Genomic DNA, 18,657 nt, shown 5'->3' with positions numbered 1-18,657 from the left:
GAGAAGGCATCGTTTAAATATGTTAAAGTTTTCTTTAAGCAAACAGTAAGTTCTCCATGTCTGGGCCAAGTGTCCTCTTTTTTGGAAATCAAAATATGGTCACCCTAGTGACACATTTCCACAAGAGTTTGGGTTTATTTTCCACAGTTGATGATTTAATTAACTTTTACTATCAAAGTTGGAAAATGTCAAAACGTCTAAATACTTAAAGTGGCGAATAAAAGTGATGTATAAATGCCATTCCTCTCCATACAACAAAGATTTAATTACGCTATTATCAGTTTCTATTGCTTATCTTATTATTTTATTTAATACCTGCTTCTCTCCTAAATAATGATATCACGTGACCGTCTGTTCACGGAGAAATTGTCAGAGTGACACCTCCTGTTATATTCCCCTCCAGTGATTGGTCAGCACGCGTGGCTGAATCGGTACTTTTGCGCATGCGTGGTACGCCTTCGGTCTGACGACTTACAATGAAACTGTATTATTGATGATGCATTCGTTTCCTTCAGCCACATGCTTTTCATCATTATTAACTTTGTCCCACAGACTTTTATTTTGAAAGTCTGATCATATTTTTGTGCTTGAATTGACATTGGTTCAAATACATGTAATGATATGGTGTTTTAGGCTGATTTTTACCCGACAGTATACACATCAACTTGCATTTAAATATTTATTTAAGAAAATGAATATATACGATAACAGTGCTGGCACATTTATCGGGAGAGTTAGGTGTTATTTTACAGTACATGCTTAATAAAATAATAATAATAATAAAATAATTAAAGTTAACGGAGAAGGTTACAGTAAATTCATTTTTACCTGTATGTTTTGATTTGTGTGCTTAAAAACTGTTTGATTTATTGTTTTTGTGAATTTCCTAAAACAATTGTGTTTTCGTCTAAATATTTAGATGTTAAATACTAAAGTTATGTTAAAGTTAAATGTTTAGGCCTCTTTTAGATCTTGTTTTGCTGTATGAAAACCTTTTCAAATGTAGTTTTATGCATTTATAAAGAAAAAAGCATTAGCTGATGAGAAAAATGAAGGCGATAATAACATGAGTTTTTGTATTTTTGTTGTAGTTGTTTTTGTATTTTACCAAATAAAATACAGAAAATAATAACCTGTGTGAATTTTCATGAACAGTTTTCACAGCTGTGACTAAATTACAGCAGCTCCTTTCAAGCATTTCAAATGAAGTGAAAAAGCAGCTCTGTTCACTCAAGAGGGTAAAAAATGAAAACTCAGATGTCCGTAAATGTCTGTTCCAGGAAAACCTCTCAGCTGTGACGAACATTTCCTTTATTAATTGATTCGTTTTTTGGCTCAGATGATCTGCCCATCAGACATACAGACATCTCCTCCATTTCTAAGGTTTTAACCGGCTGTAATGTGGCCTGCAGCCTCTCACTTGTGTTTCATATTTGCCTCGTCTCAGCCCATCACAGTGAGCATGGCATCACACAGGCGGTGCAGTCGTGTGTGCGTTGCCCCGCTCTCTGAGCGTAGCAGTGCGCTGAAGGCAGCGGCGGCTCGATGTGGACAGAACCTCTCCCCAATCAGCACACTGCTTAGCTCGCTGCTTAGCCGCACGGGGAGCCACTCCACAGGGACGTCCAAGTGGCAGCTCTCGATTTGCCCATTCTTCACCTCCATTTGCAAGCGAGCAGAGCAGCGAGCGGGCGGCTGCTCATTCGTCAGCTCCAGCTGCGTCTCCATGGTGAACTTAGGCGTCTTCCCAAATGTCCAGTCCCAGCTCCGCAGCTCCACCTCCATCTCACCGACACCAGGAAACATGGACTCGTTAGTTGGGTCTATGACGGTCAACGCAGAGTGCAGGCCAAACTCTGAAACAAGACAAAAATAAATAAAGCAGAAACGTTTGAATACAGACAGAGCGTATCCTTTGGGGTGCAGGAAGACCGTACCTGTGTTATACTGCTGCACCAGAGCACCCAGGAGCTCCTCCCATTGCAGGGAGGGGGCATGGTCTAGGAGGTTGGCAACAGGCGAGGGGATGCTGGGAGTGGCATTGCTTTGGATGCCGGGGCAGGAAGGGCAGAGCACAGAGGAGAGGGCGGAGCGATCGGCAGAGTGAAGCAGTGTGCAGTGATGGTACGACGACTTCCTGCTCAGTCTGGATGCGGTGCCTGAAAGTAAACAAAATAACAAATAAAAAAAAAAAAAAATCAGAAACATGAATGTAAACATCAAAGCTACACAAAAATAAACAGAGAATAGGCAACAAACATGAACAGTAACAAACACAGTAACAATTCTGGATTCTGAATTTGCTATGAAAGAGGAAGAGCTAGCAGCATGTGACCAATCAGAAACATGGAAACATCTACTTTTAGTTTTTATTGATCCAGCTGCAGAGTCGGTGTGTTTAATAGTCTGAGAGCAGATAAAGAAAAATATATTAAAACAACATTTAAAAACAGATATAAAAAAATATGAAGGAATACAGTTGCGTCAATAATCTTTATTTATTGCTCATCAGGCAAACATGAAGACTTTAGACCCTCCAGCTCTCTACACTGTAATAACCACCACCATTGGGTGCTGCCAATGAAGTGTTGATTACAGTAGACCAGGGGTTTCAAAATCATTTATCATTAATTAGTCTGTATGTCTTTTATTTCTACTGTAATTAATTAATCTTCTTCCCTTTTTTGCTTTCTTGTGCTTTGATTCACTCCCTCTAGCCTCGTACCTGAGATCTTGTATCGTCCGTTTAGTAAGATGTCAAACCTGTCGGTGGCCTGGACGTCCAGTCCGGGCCGGAGGCGCCTCAGTGTGTCTGTGACCACCTTCAGGTTCCTCTGCCGATCGTACGCCTTCTTGGAAGTGAAAAAGGTCAGGTTGAGGTTGCCCAGGTCATGGAAGACCGTCCCACCGCCGCTCCGCCTGCGAGCCAGAGGGATGCCCGCTCTCCTCATGACCGGCAGGTTGCACTCGGTCCAAGGGTTCTGGTGGCGCCCGATGACAACGGCGGGCCGATTCCTCCATAGCAGCAAGATGCCACGCCCCTGCAGTTCTACGTTGGCGTCAATCCAGTCCTCCAGAGCCAGATTCTGGTACACATCGGTGGAGTGAGACTGGAGGACCAATCCTGCACTGTCAGAGTCTGTGAAGAAGCTGGAGCTGGATCTGGAGCAGGCTCGCTGGTTTAAAAGAGAAAACGTCCTTTTGATCTGTGACATCATTGTGCTTTCTGACATCACTTCATGTCAGGAGGTGAGGAACATCTAAAATGTCAAAATAAAAGCAACAGGAAATGAATTTGTCTTTTTGTGTGTGCACTTTTTCCATCATAGATATTATTGTCAGCGTTTCAGGTGGAAGGACAAAAAATTAAAAAACTGATGGAAAACTCACTTAGCTTAAAATAGCTATCATCTGTAACATTTCACTAATATCTCAATATTTTTTATATTTTACTCAGAAAAGGAATATGAAATATATTTCTGGTAATTGATTAACTGTTTGAACCTTGTCATTTGGCAGAAATGGAGCTCTAAAACCTTTTTCTTTAATAACTTTGAGACATTTCCTTTTAAATTTGGCAACAAAGTTATTTTAATGACAAAAACCATAAAGGACCAGAAGCAGCAACATAAACAGACACTTTGTATCATTGTTTTTTAAACTGCACCACGTTCACGACGTACAACGTAACGTCTGACGACACAGACCCCTGCTTCTCCGAACGTCCTGTAGCTGTTAGCTTTAGCTTACCACTAACTCCTCGCGCTGTTTTTAAAACGCGAGCTGCAGCTGTAAGTCATTTCACGTGCACAAACAGCCGCTCACAGACCGTGCTTACCGGGATTGAAAGCGGATGCTGGTCTCCGCAGACCCGGACCGGAGATCGGGTTTCCGGTACGGATCGGGTAGTGACAATGAGCTCCTGGTACGGACACGAACTGCAACCAACATCCGCTTCCAACCTTCAAAGTAAAACTACGCAAAGCCTTACACAGATTTTTATACACCTTATTTTATTGTCACAGTATATATTTGGTTTTATCCTTAAACAACAAGAACAACGAAATAAACAACAAACAATATGAATAATCATAACAAAAACTAATTAAAAATACACAATTGATATATAATAATAGTAAATAAATAACTGAATAAATAAATATATAACTTAAAACAATAATTACAAATTTAAATAGAATTTAAAAATCTGTGACAACAAGAAAAAAAACACAATCACAAATTAATTCATTTAACTGGTTATGAATTTGCATGTCCTCCATAATTTAATATTAGGGAAGTTCCTGGCAACTAATTTCTTAGTCGACTAAATGAGAACAAAACGCAGAGTAAAACTAAGGAACACTCAGATATTAAGCAAAATTTTAAAACTGTAAAATTTAATATGTTAAAAACTAATAATAAAGACATTTTAAACCATTTATCAGATTATTCAGTCATAAATTATGGCGCTTAACTGTGCGTCACCTTGCATTATGCATTATCATTGCATGATATACTCCCGACAAACAACAAAGAAGAAAAACACTGAAAACAAACCAATAATAAATATGATAAAACATAATACTGCAAAAGATGTTTATGTATTACTAAAATATCACAAGTTAACATCAGAAAAACGTACAACAAAACAGTGTGGCTCATTGTGCCATGGTTTAAGAGTGATGCTCCTGCTGCTAAACTAATTTCCCCTTGTGGGACAATAAAGAAATTGAATTGAATTGAATTGAATGCATACTTTTTGAAAATGAATAACAACCATTTCAATAAAAGTCAAAATCTAAAACAACAAAATGACAAATCATCTATCCATTTTCTTCCATTTATCTGAATTCGTATATAGTGGACAGAAGCAGGGAATTCCAGACCTCCGTCTTGTCACCTCCTCATTGAGCCATTCCTAGGGTAGCCAATAAACACAATCTCTGGGTCCTGGTCCTGGGTCTATTTTGGGGCCTCCTCCCAGTAGGGCATGCCACGTGGGTAAAATTCACCCACTTGTTAACAGTTATAACATAGGGGGGGGGACAAAATTAGGTCTAACAGGTTTAGACATGAATTGAACACAAATTCCACTTATGTCTGTTTAACATTTTATTAAGAGAAAATACTAACTTGAATGTAACTAATGCATTTATGAAATGAAAGTTTTGATCTGACTGACTTTTATCACGTAACAAAAAACTAAGACAAAGGACTTCACATCCTACTGCGGAAAAAAAAAAGCCTTGCCACAAACTGTCAAAAGGGTAGCAAGGAATTTAATATAGTTGCGAAATCTAAATCTAATTTCTTTAAAAAAAATACTTTTATAAATGTGTTTATACGTGATGTTCTATCACTTAAAAATTGCTGACAGAAAGAAGCTGAATAACTGCTTTTATTTTGGAAATACAAAGCGTTCAGATTGATGTATTTCCGCCTTTCCTGAGACTTGACTTGAACTCAGTCCTTCACTGAGAAAGCGGCCGTGCTGCACTGCAACATAGCTGACAACAGTTCCACCGAAAGTTTAGTATTCTGTTTATTTATTATCTTCATTTTCCCGAATTAAAATGTACTTTATGTGCTTTAACTCTAATTAACACAGACGTAGATAGTAGAATACAGACAACTGAGGCCTTGTTTTATAACACAGAACTATATATACGTGTATATATTTTTTTTAAAATGCCATTATTACCAAAAATTGCATATGCAAAAATATAAATATAAATGTTCTGAGTGCTTGATTATTCTCAAAGTAAACTTCAGATTAGAATAATCTGTGCAGTTTTACTGTCTTTCTTTAATCTGGACTCAGACGTTTCAGGAAGCACCAACATGGTCAACAAAGCCAACAAAAAACAAAGTGTTTCGAACATCTGCAGCAACATCTGCTGAGATTATAAAATTATTTTACCCACTTTGTTGTAATAGAATAAAGTTGTTAACCACATCGATTCAGTCAGCATTAAGATTGAAAAATCTTCATTTATTCACATATTTTGCGCTCTTTAAGATTCTCATTTGATAGTTTTTGTGTCTTACATTTCCTTCTTTGAACGCGTTGGTCTCCTCGGGCCTCTAAACTCGTAATCATGAGGAAGAAGCGCAGAGTATGAAGAATCGACCAAAGAGAGGAAGAGAGTGTGACCACATCCTGACACACACATACACACACACACGGTCAGAGTCAGTCAGTCTGAGTGGATGATGTTTCAGGTGAGCGCTCATTTTTGCATTTCAAACAAAATGTTTGCTGTCATTCTTCTTGATTTTTACTTTCCGTTTGTTCGTTTGTAATATTTACTGTTGTGCATCTGTCACATTAACTTTTTCAGCATAGACATTTTCGCTCTAAATGATGCATAGGTTTACAGTTAAGGTGGAAACTCTCTGTCTCTATATAAAAATGTACATGTTTTAAAAGGCTTCATTATCTTTTCTGGAAAAAAAAACATAAAAAAAAAACTAAAATCCAGATGTGAAAACAGAAGAAAAAGAATGAAATACAATGTTGGTGTTGACCTTCATGTAAAACTTGGAGGTGTCACTTTAAGAAAGGATGAATTTTAATCATCTCTGGGTGTGAATTCTTAGAAGTGTTATCACACATTCACACTTAGTCATATAGGCACCGTGTGGTCTACTTAGTAATGACAGGTCTACTTTGAGTTTAGTTGAATCTTCCATTGCACAGTATAGGTCAGCAGAGCCTTTCTACGCACACTAACAGTGCTTAAACACAGTTATTTCTGACTGCTAACTTTCTTTTCGTACAGGGTTTCAGCCATTGAAGAGGCAGTATTTCTTAACAAGAGCTATATTTGTTAAAATTAGGAAGCTATAGTGTGACCTGATGACAGCAACAGCTAAAATGCTCAACACGTGCCCTATACCATAACAACAAAGAAGTTAGAAATAAGGATTTTCACTTGAAACATGCAATTCTAATTGGACCATAATTTCCAAAGTAAGCTTAAAGTTTGATTATACTGAAAAGAAGACTTGATGGAGTGGACTTGAAAGTAAGACTGACATATAAACTCATTGGAAAAGTGTTCACTAAGCTCAGAGACCAAGTGAGCTGTAGACTAATTTTTCATACACGTCTATAAGATCAGGCTTGTGCTGGAAAACAGAAAGTTGTCACATTTTTTTCTGAGGTCCTCAGAATATCACCCAGAAAAAATTATTAGATCCAGTCTGGGAGAGATGAATGAGTTCATGGAGTATCTAAATGGGTGTACATACCCACCAAGCACTGGACCTCTACTGATGATGTTTTCAGGGCCAAATTTAGGTAGCATTTGTGCAGCCCAAAAGTAATTGGAAATTGGGCTGTGTTTAGTACATCTGATTTGAACCAAATTTCAATCAAGGTGGTCATATTATGTGGGCATTTTCAGGTTGTTGTAAAGACTCTTAGAAAATGATGTCTTGCAGCTACAAGGGCTTTGAATCTGTTGATGAACTGGGGACTTTCTTGTTGGAATTTGTGGAGGTGTTGCAATGTTAAAAGATTTGTCTGCTTGCGTGGGTTAGTGGTGTAAAGTAATACAAATAAGCCACAGTCTACAAGTTGCAAAGGTGAAGGCACAACAAATCTCAACCCCTACATGGATACTTGTGGTGGGCACTTAGCCAATGATTCAACTAGCCATGTTTTCTGCTCTGCTAAAGTAAAAAACTATCCTGATGGGTCCTATAGAGTTCAACCACTTTAATCTTGCAAGGTCTTAGCATTGCTTATCCAAACTAATAGAGAAACAAACAAACAAACAAATAGAGAACTAATGTTGTGTTCTAACATCAAAGGTACAAAACAAGTTTAAGTCATCATCCAAAGACAACAACATCTTGTGTGAAACTCCTCACAATCTTGGCGCTCAAGAAAAACAATTAAAATGAGTTTAGGCTTCAGCAAATGCAAGCTAAGTTGACCACTGGAAAGTTCAAAAGCTCTAACCTTACCAACTGGTTTGAATATCCCGGATGAGACCCCATATACCAGAAACTGGCTCTAGGTATATGGCAAAGAGTGCTTTACTTAAAATAGAATTTATCAGAAATAAACTTCCTTCCTTCCATGTCAGCCAGTTATCAGGAACTGTAAGCCAGGACCACCTGCAATACAGTAGGACTGCATTGGACTGTGTGGAAAGGCTCTATTACTAAGAAGAAGATGGATGGAAGGGCAGACCTTTCTCTTTTCTTGATATCTTTTTAGTGTAAAGAGGAAATGCCTTCTCACGTTTAAAAGTTGTTGAGTTGTTGCTCCTGATGTTTTTGCTTTGTGGGATGGAATCATACATTCAAGGCTATATCAGGGCTCCAAAAACACATCAATCTTTGTCTAAATTTGAACTAAACTAAACACTGCCCAGTTTTCAGTGACTGTTTTATAGTTAAATAAAGGCTAACCAGATGTTGCCCCACATCTGTTTTTTAGTATGTCTGTGTGCCTACACAAACTCTCATTAATCATTCATTATCACTTCAACTTAATGTTATTTGACTTCAAATTTTATTTCAATGACAGAAACATTTCATTCTGACCAAAAACTTTTGAACATTAGTATAGCTGCATTTCAAACTCAGCAGAAAACCCCTATCAAGACAGATTCAGATCTACTGTAACAGTAAAGGTTTTCAATTGATATTGTGACTAATAAACAACAATCTAGATGTAAAAAAAGCAAAAGAAATGAATTAAATCTTTTTTTTTTTTACCTCTATTATATATTCTCAAAATAAGACCACACACACTCACAGAAAAATAGACATCAAAAGAGTTTGCTAATAGAGTTTTTTGAGATTTTCCACAAAACAGTAAGCAATTTTTCCTCTTCCTTATCTTTTCTAAGAACACATCTGCATTCATTCTCTGCACAGAACCCAGAGTGTCACTAACCAGGCTTCAATTGCATCACTGCAGATTCTCATGAAGATGCCATCCAGATAAAGCACCATCTACTGACCACAATCATGCACAGAAACACACACACATTCAGGTCAAACAAGTGTGCATGCGCATGACATCATGTCTGACTGTTGGACATATTCTTCATCATCTACCCCTCCTATCACCTACCACCCCTCCCAGACCCCACCTTCCCTCTCCTCCCCCCACTCATTCAGGAACCATGGAAATCCTCCACACGCCAAGGTCATCATTTTTATTTTTTCTTTCCTTATTTAGATAATAATTATTACTGTTAAAAAAAATCATCTTACTAACTTCTACTCATCAATTTACTCATTTATTGATTTCCTCATCTTCAGGTTACGTCCCCTCACCTCTTCCCCCAGCAGCAGGGATCCTCTTCCCCTTTCTTCCATCAGCCTCAGATAAACTCCCCTCAGACTCCATCCCCTCACCTCCCTCCTCCCCAGCTGACCTCCCCTCAGTTTGCTTATCCTCCTGTCACCTCTCCCCACCTTATACCCCATGCTCAGGTGACATCCCCTCATCCTGAACAACAGCCACTGATAACCTCCCCTCACCTCCTCTCCCCAACTCAGCATGCCCTTTATCCTGAACTGCAGCCACAGATATCCACCCCTCACCTCTTCTCCTCATCTCAGCACAACTTCTTCTGCCAGAATCCCGATCCAGACTTGGATCATTCAAACTGGGCCAAATGCGAATCCAACTCTGAACTTTCCTGCCTTCTTAATGGCAACAGTTTCTCCTACCAGGTAAGAAAACAAAAACGGAACTATTTTCTCTCATCCTGAACACAGATTGATCAATAACCTCTCTCTATTTCTGATCTAAAACAGAACCAAACCTCAGCTCATCTGGATTTTCAGAACCAGAACCAGTTCAGTTCTGGTTTACCTCAACATGAAGATTCCTTGGAGAACACACATAGATCTTACGATGCTCAAACGCTTCTTTTCAGTGGTGTGTGCACACATAGTGACACGTCTAATCCAGGTGAGGACAGCTGGAGGCACCTGGAGCCAACCGTTTCCCAACTTCAGTGCGCCGCATTGGACTCCATATCTGCAGGAGCCCATCAAGCTGATCCATCTCCCCACAGGCTCTCTGTGGGAGGGTGGAGTGCCACAGAGCTCAACCCGGCTGAAGACTTCTCCAGCACCCAGTTTTTCCAGGATGGCTACCTGAATGCTCCGCAGCCTTTCTGTAGCCCCACAACTCCTGGTCCAAGTCCTCATTACCCCCAAACCCCAGCAGTCTCCAGCCCCAGTCCTCAAATGCACCCCAGGATGGAGAGAACAGGTTTTCACACCCAGATAAACAGTGATCAGACCTCTGATCCAAGTCAGTACCACCAGCGCCTCCTCTCAAGCCAAACAGAGCAGATGCAGAACCTGACAGGCCTACTTCACACTGCTGGCACGTCTGAGACCAGCTTGTCCACACCAAGACGGGGCCAGCATGTCAGGAATGCTGCCCAGTCTATGAGCCTCTCTACTGGGCTGAACTGGACAGAGGAGTGTGGAGGAGGGAAAGGAGGGAAAGGAGGAGATGATAGTCATGCAGACTGGAACTGGGTATGTTGTTATGCTAATTTAATTTATATTAAAGATTATAGGAAATATGGAAGTATGTACAGTAAATATCAATTTGCTGAAGACAGTAGGTAAATAAATCTCTGTAACTAATATGGGTAAAACAGTCAAGTAACAGACACCAACTATATAAAAAAATATAAAGTTAATTTTAAAAAAGTAGGTGTTTAAAAGTAGAAACAATGAAGAAATAAATAATAATGTCACCATACCTTTATTCTGTTGTTTTATTTTTCTTCTGTTAATTTTTAGATGCAAAAAGAGCATACCGCTGAGAGTCTTGACACCAGGTAACCCCAATCCCTATCAATAATAAGCATGTTTATAGTTTTAAATCTTTATTTATACATTTTAATGTCAATGATTCCAATATGTGTGTCACAGGCTGCTGTGTATGGTGTGTAAGCGTGACTTCAGGAGCCTGCCAGCATTAAATGGTCACATGCGTTCACACAGTGGATTCAGATCATCTACATGCTTGAAAAAGGTCCTCAGTAACATCTAAAAAAATAAATGAAACAAATCAAATCTATAAATCATATATAGAAAAGATACCAACAAGTTAACCAAGTCATAATTCTGAAATATAATTATTTATTTTATCGGGACAAGAGTCAGGTCCCCACACTGCCCTCTATACATTGTCATCTAGGCTGCCCCTAGTGGGCTCTTCATGCAAAACAATACAAAGTAAGTCTTTAATATTTATGGATGGATTATTTATTAATTTCTTTGTTACATTTGTTTAGGACTCTGCCCCATCGGTTCAGCGCCCATTCACCATGGTGCTGCCTGTATCTGTCCCAGTGAAATCACGAAGTGTGTCAAAGGCAAGTAGGGGTGGTCAGACAAGAAGCAGCCGCCTCCCTCCAGCTACTGGAAGCACTGCACTCTTCCGCAGCCTGATGCGCCCGCAAGATGAGGAAGATGCTGCCAAAGGCATTAAAGATGGTGAAAAAAGAGTTGCTTCTGCACCTAACAAAGGCACCCGTCACTACACCCCTCCACCCATGCTGTGTCCTCAGAGGGCGGGGCCAGGGTTGTACTGCTCCCTTACCACCAGGAGGCAGCAGAGAGTGCAGACTGTTCAGCTCCACAGTAAGTCATAAAATCGCATTGACGAGCACCTGAAATCTATAACCATCTAATTTTAGCCCATTTCAGCCTCCAAACACTCAACAGTTACGATAAAAACAAAAGCATCGCGCTCATCCTGAGTCAATGAAAAAACAAACAATGAGCAGTATGATTGGATGATTGTCATGACACAATGCTAAAATTAGCATCTGACTGGCAGATGGAGCCAGGGACCTTGGTGCCAAAGAGACTGCCTTTCTTCCTCCTGGAACACTAACATCAGGAATCGTTAAGCCGTACGTAATGTTTGCTTCTTACCAAAAGATCTTTGTTATTGTTCTATCTACTGATCGTCTGGTAATCTGGTACTGTCTATCACAGGCAGATCAATTTAGGGCGGGGCTTCCAAGCTGAGATCCCACCGCTTCAAGACCAAAAATATGCCCACTCTGACTCCCACAATGCACTGCTACAGTGGACTCCATGGGATGATCTAGAGCGTCCCGTCAATCAGCACAGAGGTACACAAACACATAGAATGCACAGAAATCTTGCTGTTGTTTTTAGATGATCTTGGAACTAATCTTAGAAATGGAACCACTTTTCAAACAGTGGAAACTCTGCTTATGATGGCTCGATCCAGCGTGGTCCCAGGGGGTGGAGCCAGTGCAGAGTACACTCTCCAAGTCTTATCAGAGTGCAAAGGAGACTTTCTGGTAAAATCTCTTTGACTATTTGGTTCTTCAGTGTGGGCTACATAAAAATGTGTTATTATTGTTTAGAATATTAACATGAAAAATACAACATTCTGAATAGATTACAGAATGGGCCTTTTTTTTCTACAGCACCAGGTGAACCAAAATGCTCAGATACACAACAAAAGCCTAAAAGCTTCAAAAAACATCACAATGAAGGTGAAAATAAAACATGTTTAGGAAGAACAAGAAACAACATAATTGGAAACCCTGCAAAGAAACAAGAAGACCACAAAGAAACAAAAAATACACAAAAATGTCAACAAAGTCATAGAAATAATCACAAAATACAACAAGACACCAGAGTCTAGATTCTACCACAAAGACACAAACATGATCACATATACATAATTAAAACCACACCACGAGACAGAAAACAACCACAAGATACATAAAGCTCCTACAAAATGACAAAAAAAATCCCCACAAAGAGACAAAAACATCAGAGAGCCACAAAAAGCAGTTACTAAGACAAAAAAGTGACAACAAAGACACATAATCCAACTGCAAAGAGGCAAGAAACAAGAGACAAAAAAAACAGACAAAATCCACCACAAGGACACCAAAAAGAGGCAAAAACAACCTTAAAGACACAAACAGCTACTGTAAAACAAAACAAAACAAAACAAAACAAAACAAACACACAAAAAAAGACCCAAATAGACTCAAATAACACTAAAAAGACAAAATCCACAAACCAAAAAACTATTTTAAAAAAGTATATCTGAAAAAGCAAAAATATTAATGGGACTATAAAAATCTACTTAATCTTACCATGTCAGGCATGACTAAAATGACATCACTTTATTATGTCTTTCAGCTGACGGTAGAGAAGCTGCTATCGACTCCTGAACCCAACAACCACCGTCACCACACAGGTCAGCTGTTGTTCCATCTAACCACAGACTCAGAAATTCACAGATATAAAAAACACAGCACATTTTAATTAATATCCCTATTTATACTGTAGGTGTGAGCTGGAGTGCAGCAGAGAAAAGGTCACTGGTGAAATCTCTGCAGCTCCATCAGAAAGACTTCAGTAGCATCCAGAAAACTGTGAGTTCCTGCTTACTACTGTTAATGTCTTTCTGCAGTGCCACCAGTGGGTGAACCAAAAGTGACAAATTTTGTAAATTACAATTGCTGTTTGTCTGTAACAAGTAATGATGTATCTCCATGATGTTTGTATCCTCAGGTTCAAACAAAGTCCCTCTCTGAGTGTGTTGAGTTTTATTATCTCTGGAAGAAGAAGCTGAGTCTGAGCACCAAGACATCAACTAGCCTGACAGTCTCTTTGCCCAACACAAATGTAAGGAACAAAAAGTCTTTTTTTTAATGATTTAAATCAGAAGGGTTATCATAGCTGTAGTGGCCCTTTTAGTATATCTGAGTTACTGAAATGGACTGCTGTGACCCAGAAGTCTTTTCATTCCCCTAAACTTTATGGACAAACCAATGACTGTCTGCCACTGGTTTGTAAAGTCCAATTTTTAAATTCCAACTTTAACATATTGTGAACCCTTTGATCCCATTAAGGAAAGTGAAGTCATACGTTATTAGCTTATGCTAGCAAGACACATACGCAGATATCCGCTAAGTGTTAAAATCTATTTGAATGTTACTTTACTCATCACAACTGGGACACTTCTGGATGGTCTCTTAGTAAAATAAACTGCAAAGCAAGACATATTATTGGTTAGATAAGTACATTAACAAGTCTGATCATCTTAAGCTATTGCTATATGCTGATAATGTGATTCTTTATATTCCAGAATTACACAAATCAGTTCAAACAGAAGAACCAGTTCAGTTGTTGGCATAATAAGATATGAGGGTGGATGAATGGGTTGATTAAAACATTGGGCTTTAACATTGATGACTGCAGTTTGTTTGACCCGTTTTTCAGAATTAACAATTCAGCTTTTAAACCTTACTTCTCTAAATCAAACAGTAATGTAGCAGGACGTCTACCCTCATTCAAGTACTTATTTTATACCAATTTATCTTTTGTGTCTTTGGGAATTGACTCAGGACTTACTGGTATTTAGCCTGATTAGGGATTTGTGATGTTTTCATGGGACTAGAATTAGGACTAATTTAGACTTTTAAGCTGGACTTTATTGGAGTTAGCTATGCTGTCTTTTAATTGCTCTAAAGTTCTCTTTGTTTGTGTGTGTGGGTTTTTTTTATAATCAAGTATGGAAAAGAGTCCTTTTGTAAAGATTTGGGCTTTCAAAGTTTACTTAAATCTTTAACCAGGCCCTTTCTGTAATCTTAGTGATCAGTCAGTAAAATGTCAGGTGCAGTTCCTGTAGAGTCAGTCGCCTCAGAGTTTCAGGTCAGTGAACAGATATGAAACTAAAGGCTGTGCGAATAAAAACCACAGAAACCAAATTCCTGTTATCACTCCACACACACACTGCAGCACAAAACACACACAAAAACACACACCGGACAGCCACTTCCTGTCAAGAGCCGTCACGTTTGTGAACACACTGTGACATGACATTTCAAATAGCCACCGTGTGAGTGTGGTCAGAGCTCAGCAAGTTTCCATTGGTGTCATTTAGAGTTTTATCATCGGCTTCGTGTTTTAGATTTCCATCAGTTTGATTCATTTCAGCTTCCTGTAGGTACACTGTGGTTTTAGTCTGTTTCATGAATCTGTAAATGTGTCTTTACTTTGTTCCATGTTACTCAGGAGGCTGATCTTTTGAACACACACAGTGACATCTTGTTCAGAATCCAAGTCTACAGGCAGCACCTGAGCTGTGTGAAGTTTCTACAGGATATTTTTGGAGATGAAAGACTGCACACTTTACAGCTACAGATATTTGAAGTTGGCAGGCCACTAGTCAGAGTCATGATAGATAATTAATATGCCCCATACAGCCTTCTACTAGGTCTGCCTCATTGTAGCTTGATTATTTACCATGATGATTTATAAATATCAGCTGGTTATTGAATATAAAAATATATGTTTGTAAAGTGGATTTCCTACAACTACAAATATAATTCTAATTTAAAAAGTGGTGAGACTGGCGTGGGGCAATTGGTCATGTGATATGGAGTTACGATCTGACTGGGGGTCTTTTTCTTATCATAATGCCAATCTAATGAGTGCTCTAGTGGAATCTATGCAGTCCTATGAAAAACTATCTACACCTGAAGATTCAGTACCTCTAAGAGCCATTTTTAGCTGCAGCAATTCGCAGTAATCATTTTCTGTATAACTTTAACAATTTCTTACATCATTATCAAGAAACACAATCATGACTGCAGCTTTTTACAATGGTGCTTCATGTAGTTATCGAAGCTTGTGGGCATTTGTTTACGCACGGCTCTCTTAAGGTCCCACCACAACATTTAAATCAGATTCAGATCTAGACTTCGACTCAGACCATTGCGACATCTTGAATCTTTTCTTTTTCAGCCATTCTGTTGTAGATTTGAAGCTGTGCTTGGGATCACTGCCCTGCTGCATGACCCAATTTCAGCCAAGCATCAGCTGTGAATGATCTGGTTCTGTGGATGCAAAACAAGTCCAGTTCATCATGTCAAATCACTATTGTCAAATGTCTCCACTTTGGTCTTGCATGTCCAAAAGACATTTCTCCAGGAGTCTTGTGGTTTATTTAGTTGCAACTTTGATAACCTAAGCTCTGCTACCATGTTCTTTTTAGAGAAAAGACACCTTCTCCTGGCAACCCTTCCAAACAAGCCAAACTTGTTCAGCCTTTTTCTAATTAAACATTTAACATGCTAACTGAGGCCTGTAGAATCTGAAATGTAGCTCTTGGGTGTTTTGCACTTTGTCTGAGCATTACATGGTCTCACCTTGCAGTGAATTTGCTGGGACATCAACTCCTTGGAAGACTGTTGCATTGTGTTAACACACTCATTTTGGTGATAACAAGTATCACCTTCTTTTCTAACTTCCTCTTTTTATTTATGCAGGGTCAAAGGTCGTCAAGATCTCAGGCTGCTTCATGAACTGTTGGACCATCGCCCTCTGGAGCTACACACTACTTACCAACACAAGGCTTGAACCAAAACAGCTAAACTGTGTCTGGCTTACTTGTTCACAAAATCACAAGGCATGCTCCTAATTTGATAAAAACCATCTCTAAATCACTAAATGAGCTGAAAAGGAAAACTCCACCAGGACAACCTTTCACCTTGGGTGTTCTGGTGGACACAACAACAGTCGCCTTGAGGTGTATAAATTAAATTGAATTGAAATCGAATTGAAAGCTTTACAATCCGTTCTGCAAACTGTAGCTTTTCTTTTTTCTGTTATGTCCTTTGACTGTACAATATGGTATTTTAAATGTAAATGTGTTTGTGTGTGTGTGTGTGTTTTAAATTACTGTCAGTTAATAAACCCACAAACTAAGAAAAGCCAAGAGTCTTACTTGAGAGCACCTCCAGACTTAAGCTCAGGCATGTTGGGATATTGTTTTTCTTCCTTAATCCTGTCAGTCTTCTGCCTCTGGGCCTCTGATGCTCAGTAGAGCTCCACTTATTACCACACCAGGGAACAACAAAGAGACAAAGCAGAAAAGGAAACACATGGGGCCGCAGGCTTTCTGTGTGAGTACAGCTCTTCACATCAATGTCCTCTTTTTCAACATCAGAGGAACATGCTAAAAATAAGTGGATGATAATAAGCCTGAGTAACAAGGTGTCAGACACATTGGTGAGGTTTTACCCTCACTATTGTGTCAGAGGTTATCCCAAAAGCTGTTTTCACACATTCACTGCAGACCTGAGATTTTTCTACACAAGACTAGACAAAGGTGCATGTATGAATGCAAACGTAGCATCAAAACCAACAGTTAGGTTAGGTTAGGGTTAGTCAGAGTTATATGCAAGTCAGCCCAAAATCAAATACTGAGTCAAGGCTAAAAAGTTCCTTGTTGAAACCTACGAGTCCCAGGTGAAGATATAAATCAAGACATGTCAAGAGCAACAAGTCAGGTCAAAAGAATAAAACCAAAAAATCGTACTTGACCTGTGACCAGCAATAAATTCCATGTAGACTGGTCTTCCACACCATAGTGGGACAACCCATTCTTTATGTAGCAGGTTTAATATATAATAATATATAAGACCAAAATATTTACAAGCTGTTACCACAAAGTTGTGTGAAATGGCATGTCATGCCAAAGCATTGTGTGACAGGTCACATGACAACAACCAGTGACAGTAATATCCAATCAGAACCATGTCTTACACAGGTCAATAAATCTGAGTAATACACACTGTGTTGTCATAAATGTGAAAATTAGTGCCTAGAAAGACAAAAAGAAAACTTACAAGAACAAGTAAATAAAGGATGATATCTCTACAAACCTGGAAACATATAGAAGGAAAGATATGCATGATGTTTAATCCAAGATGTAACAAAAAATAATTATATGCAGTTGATTAGAAAAATATCAAACTTTCATTCATTCATTCTCTTCCGCTTATCCTTATCAGGGTCACTGAGGACCTAAGTCTAGCTACCACAGAGCAAGAGGCCTGGACAGGTCGCCGGACTGATGCAGGGCTAACAGAGAGAGAGAGAGAAAGAACCATTCACACTCACGTTCTCACCTTTATCAGACTTACTCACCTAATTAACCACAATATGTCACATTCAGTATACACTATGCAAGAAATAGGTCAGTCATGAAACACAACATACAGTGTAAGCAGACCAAGCAGAAAATAATATACAGGTGTAATCATAAAAAAAGGGTTTTATTATTCTGCAGAAAGGACAAAATCATTACAAAAATTCAGAATGACAAAAATGAGCTATTTTAGGAACCAAGTGGACCCATAGAAGAGGACAACTTAAGAACTTCTACTTTAAAAACCACTTTACAAACCATAACTCTGAAAACTGACCTGCCTAACTGAGAGACAGCTCCAGTTATATAGCAATTGAATGAACTATTGTATACACCAAAGGTGAAAACTACAGAGATAATAGCTAACCATAATACAAGAATGACCCTATTCCCCCCCTGCGTGGTCACAACAGATGGTTAAGTCCATTCAATTGGCCTCTGCATTTAAACTAGCTCCACCCTCAGCCTCCTCTTTTACTCAAAAAAGGAAGGACTGGAGCGGCAGCCAGGTAACTCAAAAAGAACAGAAAAGAATCCATATAGCGTGTACCTATGGTACCATAACAAACAATAGTGATGGGCAGATGAAGCCCCATGAAGCACTGAAGCTTTTCATCCAATTGGTTCACCCCAACGCGAAGCTTCATGAAGCTTCATTTGCT

At 39.0% G+C, this 18,657-nt stretch overlaps 3 protein-coding genes across 7 annotated transcripts in view; 2 read left to right on the top strand and 1 right to left on the bottom strand.

Moving 5' to 3' along the window:
* Positions 1-1,335: 1,335 nt before the first annotated feature.
* lipt1 (lipoyltransferase 1) lies at positions 1,336-3,975 on the bottom strand. 3 transcript variants are annotated; one of them, XM_005932757.3, is made up of 4 exons: positions 3,839-3,975; positions 2,726-3,260; positions 1,938-2,159; positions 1,336-1,856 (listed from the first exon to the last, which is right to left on the bottom strand). In XM_005932757.3, exons 2-4 carry the CDS (start codon positions 3,231-3,233, stop codon positions 1,444-1,446), a joined length of 1,143 nt encoding a protein of 380 aa, XP_005932819.1. In that variant the 5' UTR covers positions 3,234-3,260; positions 3,839-3,975; the 3' UTR covers positions 1,336-1,443. The 3 variants fall into 3 exon arrangements, with proteins under 3 accessions (XP_005932819.1, XP_005932820.1, XP_014192451.1); XM_005932758.3 differs by having other exon boundaries at positions 3,751-3,853; XM_014336965.2 differs by lacking the exon at positions 3,839-3,975 and adding an exon at positions 3,684-3,832.
* Positions 3,976-5,501: 1,526 nt separating this feature from the next.
* On the top strand, positions 5,502-16,424 carry LOC102302559 (transcriptional-regulating factor 1). Of its 3 annotated transcripts, none has more exons than XM_014336959.2 (14): positions 5,502-6,222; positions 8,939-9,169; positions 9,286-9,702; positions 9,787-10,524; positions 10,795-10,832; positions 10,927-11,029; positions 11,292-11,640; positions 11,840-11,915; positions 12,001-12,140; positions 12,232-12,335; positions 13,195-13,252; positions 13,345-13,430; positions 13,570-13,683; positions 16,332-16,424. In XM_014336959.2, exons 2-14 carry the CDS (start codon positions 9,044-9,046, stop codon positions 16,365-16,367), a joined length of 2,385 nt encoding a protein of 794 aa, XP_014192445.1. In that variant the 5' UTR covers positions 5,502-6,222; positions 8,939-9,043; the 3' UTR covers positions 16,368-16,424. The 3 variants fall into 3 exon arrangements, with proteins under 3 accessions (XP_014192445.1, XP_014192446.1, XP_042080901.1); XM_014336960.2 differs by having other exon boundaries at positions 6,191-6,222; positions 8,896-9,169; XM_042224967.1 differs by lacking the exon at positions 5,502-6,222 and having other exon boundaries at positions 8,125-9,169.
* Positions 16,425-18,393: 1,969 nt separating this feature from the next.
* Positions 18,394-18,657, top strand: part of cunh1orf115 (chromosome unknown C1orf115 homolog) — an 11,909-nt gene continuing 11,645 nt past the window's right edge. The window contains exon 1 of the mRNA XM_042224976.1: positions 18,394-18,504. Coding sequence (XP_042080910.1) covers positions 18,409-18,504 — 96 coding nt within the window. The 5' untranslated portion in view covers positions 18,394-18,408. The remainder of the gene's footprint in view (positions 18,505-18,657) is intronic.

The sequence above is a fragment of the Haplochromis burtoni genome, unplaced genomic scaffold, assembly GCF_018398535.1.
Source record: "Haplochromis burtoni strain Fernald_Lab_line unplaced genomic scaffold, NCSU_Asbu1 Contig_157, whole genome shotgun sequence".
Classification (NCBI taxonomy): Eukaryota; Metazoa; Chordata; class Actinopteri; order Cichliformes; family Cichlidae; genus Haplochromis; species Haplochromis burtoni.
The sequence above is the reverse complement of the archived record's forward strand: the minus strand, read 5'-3'. Positions and strand labels throughout refer to the sequence as shown.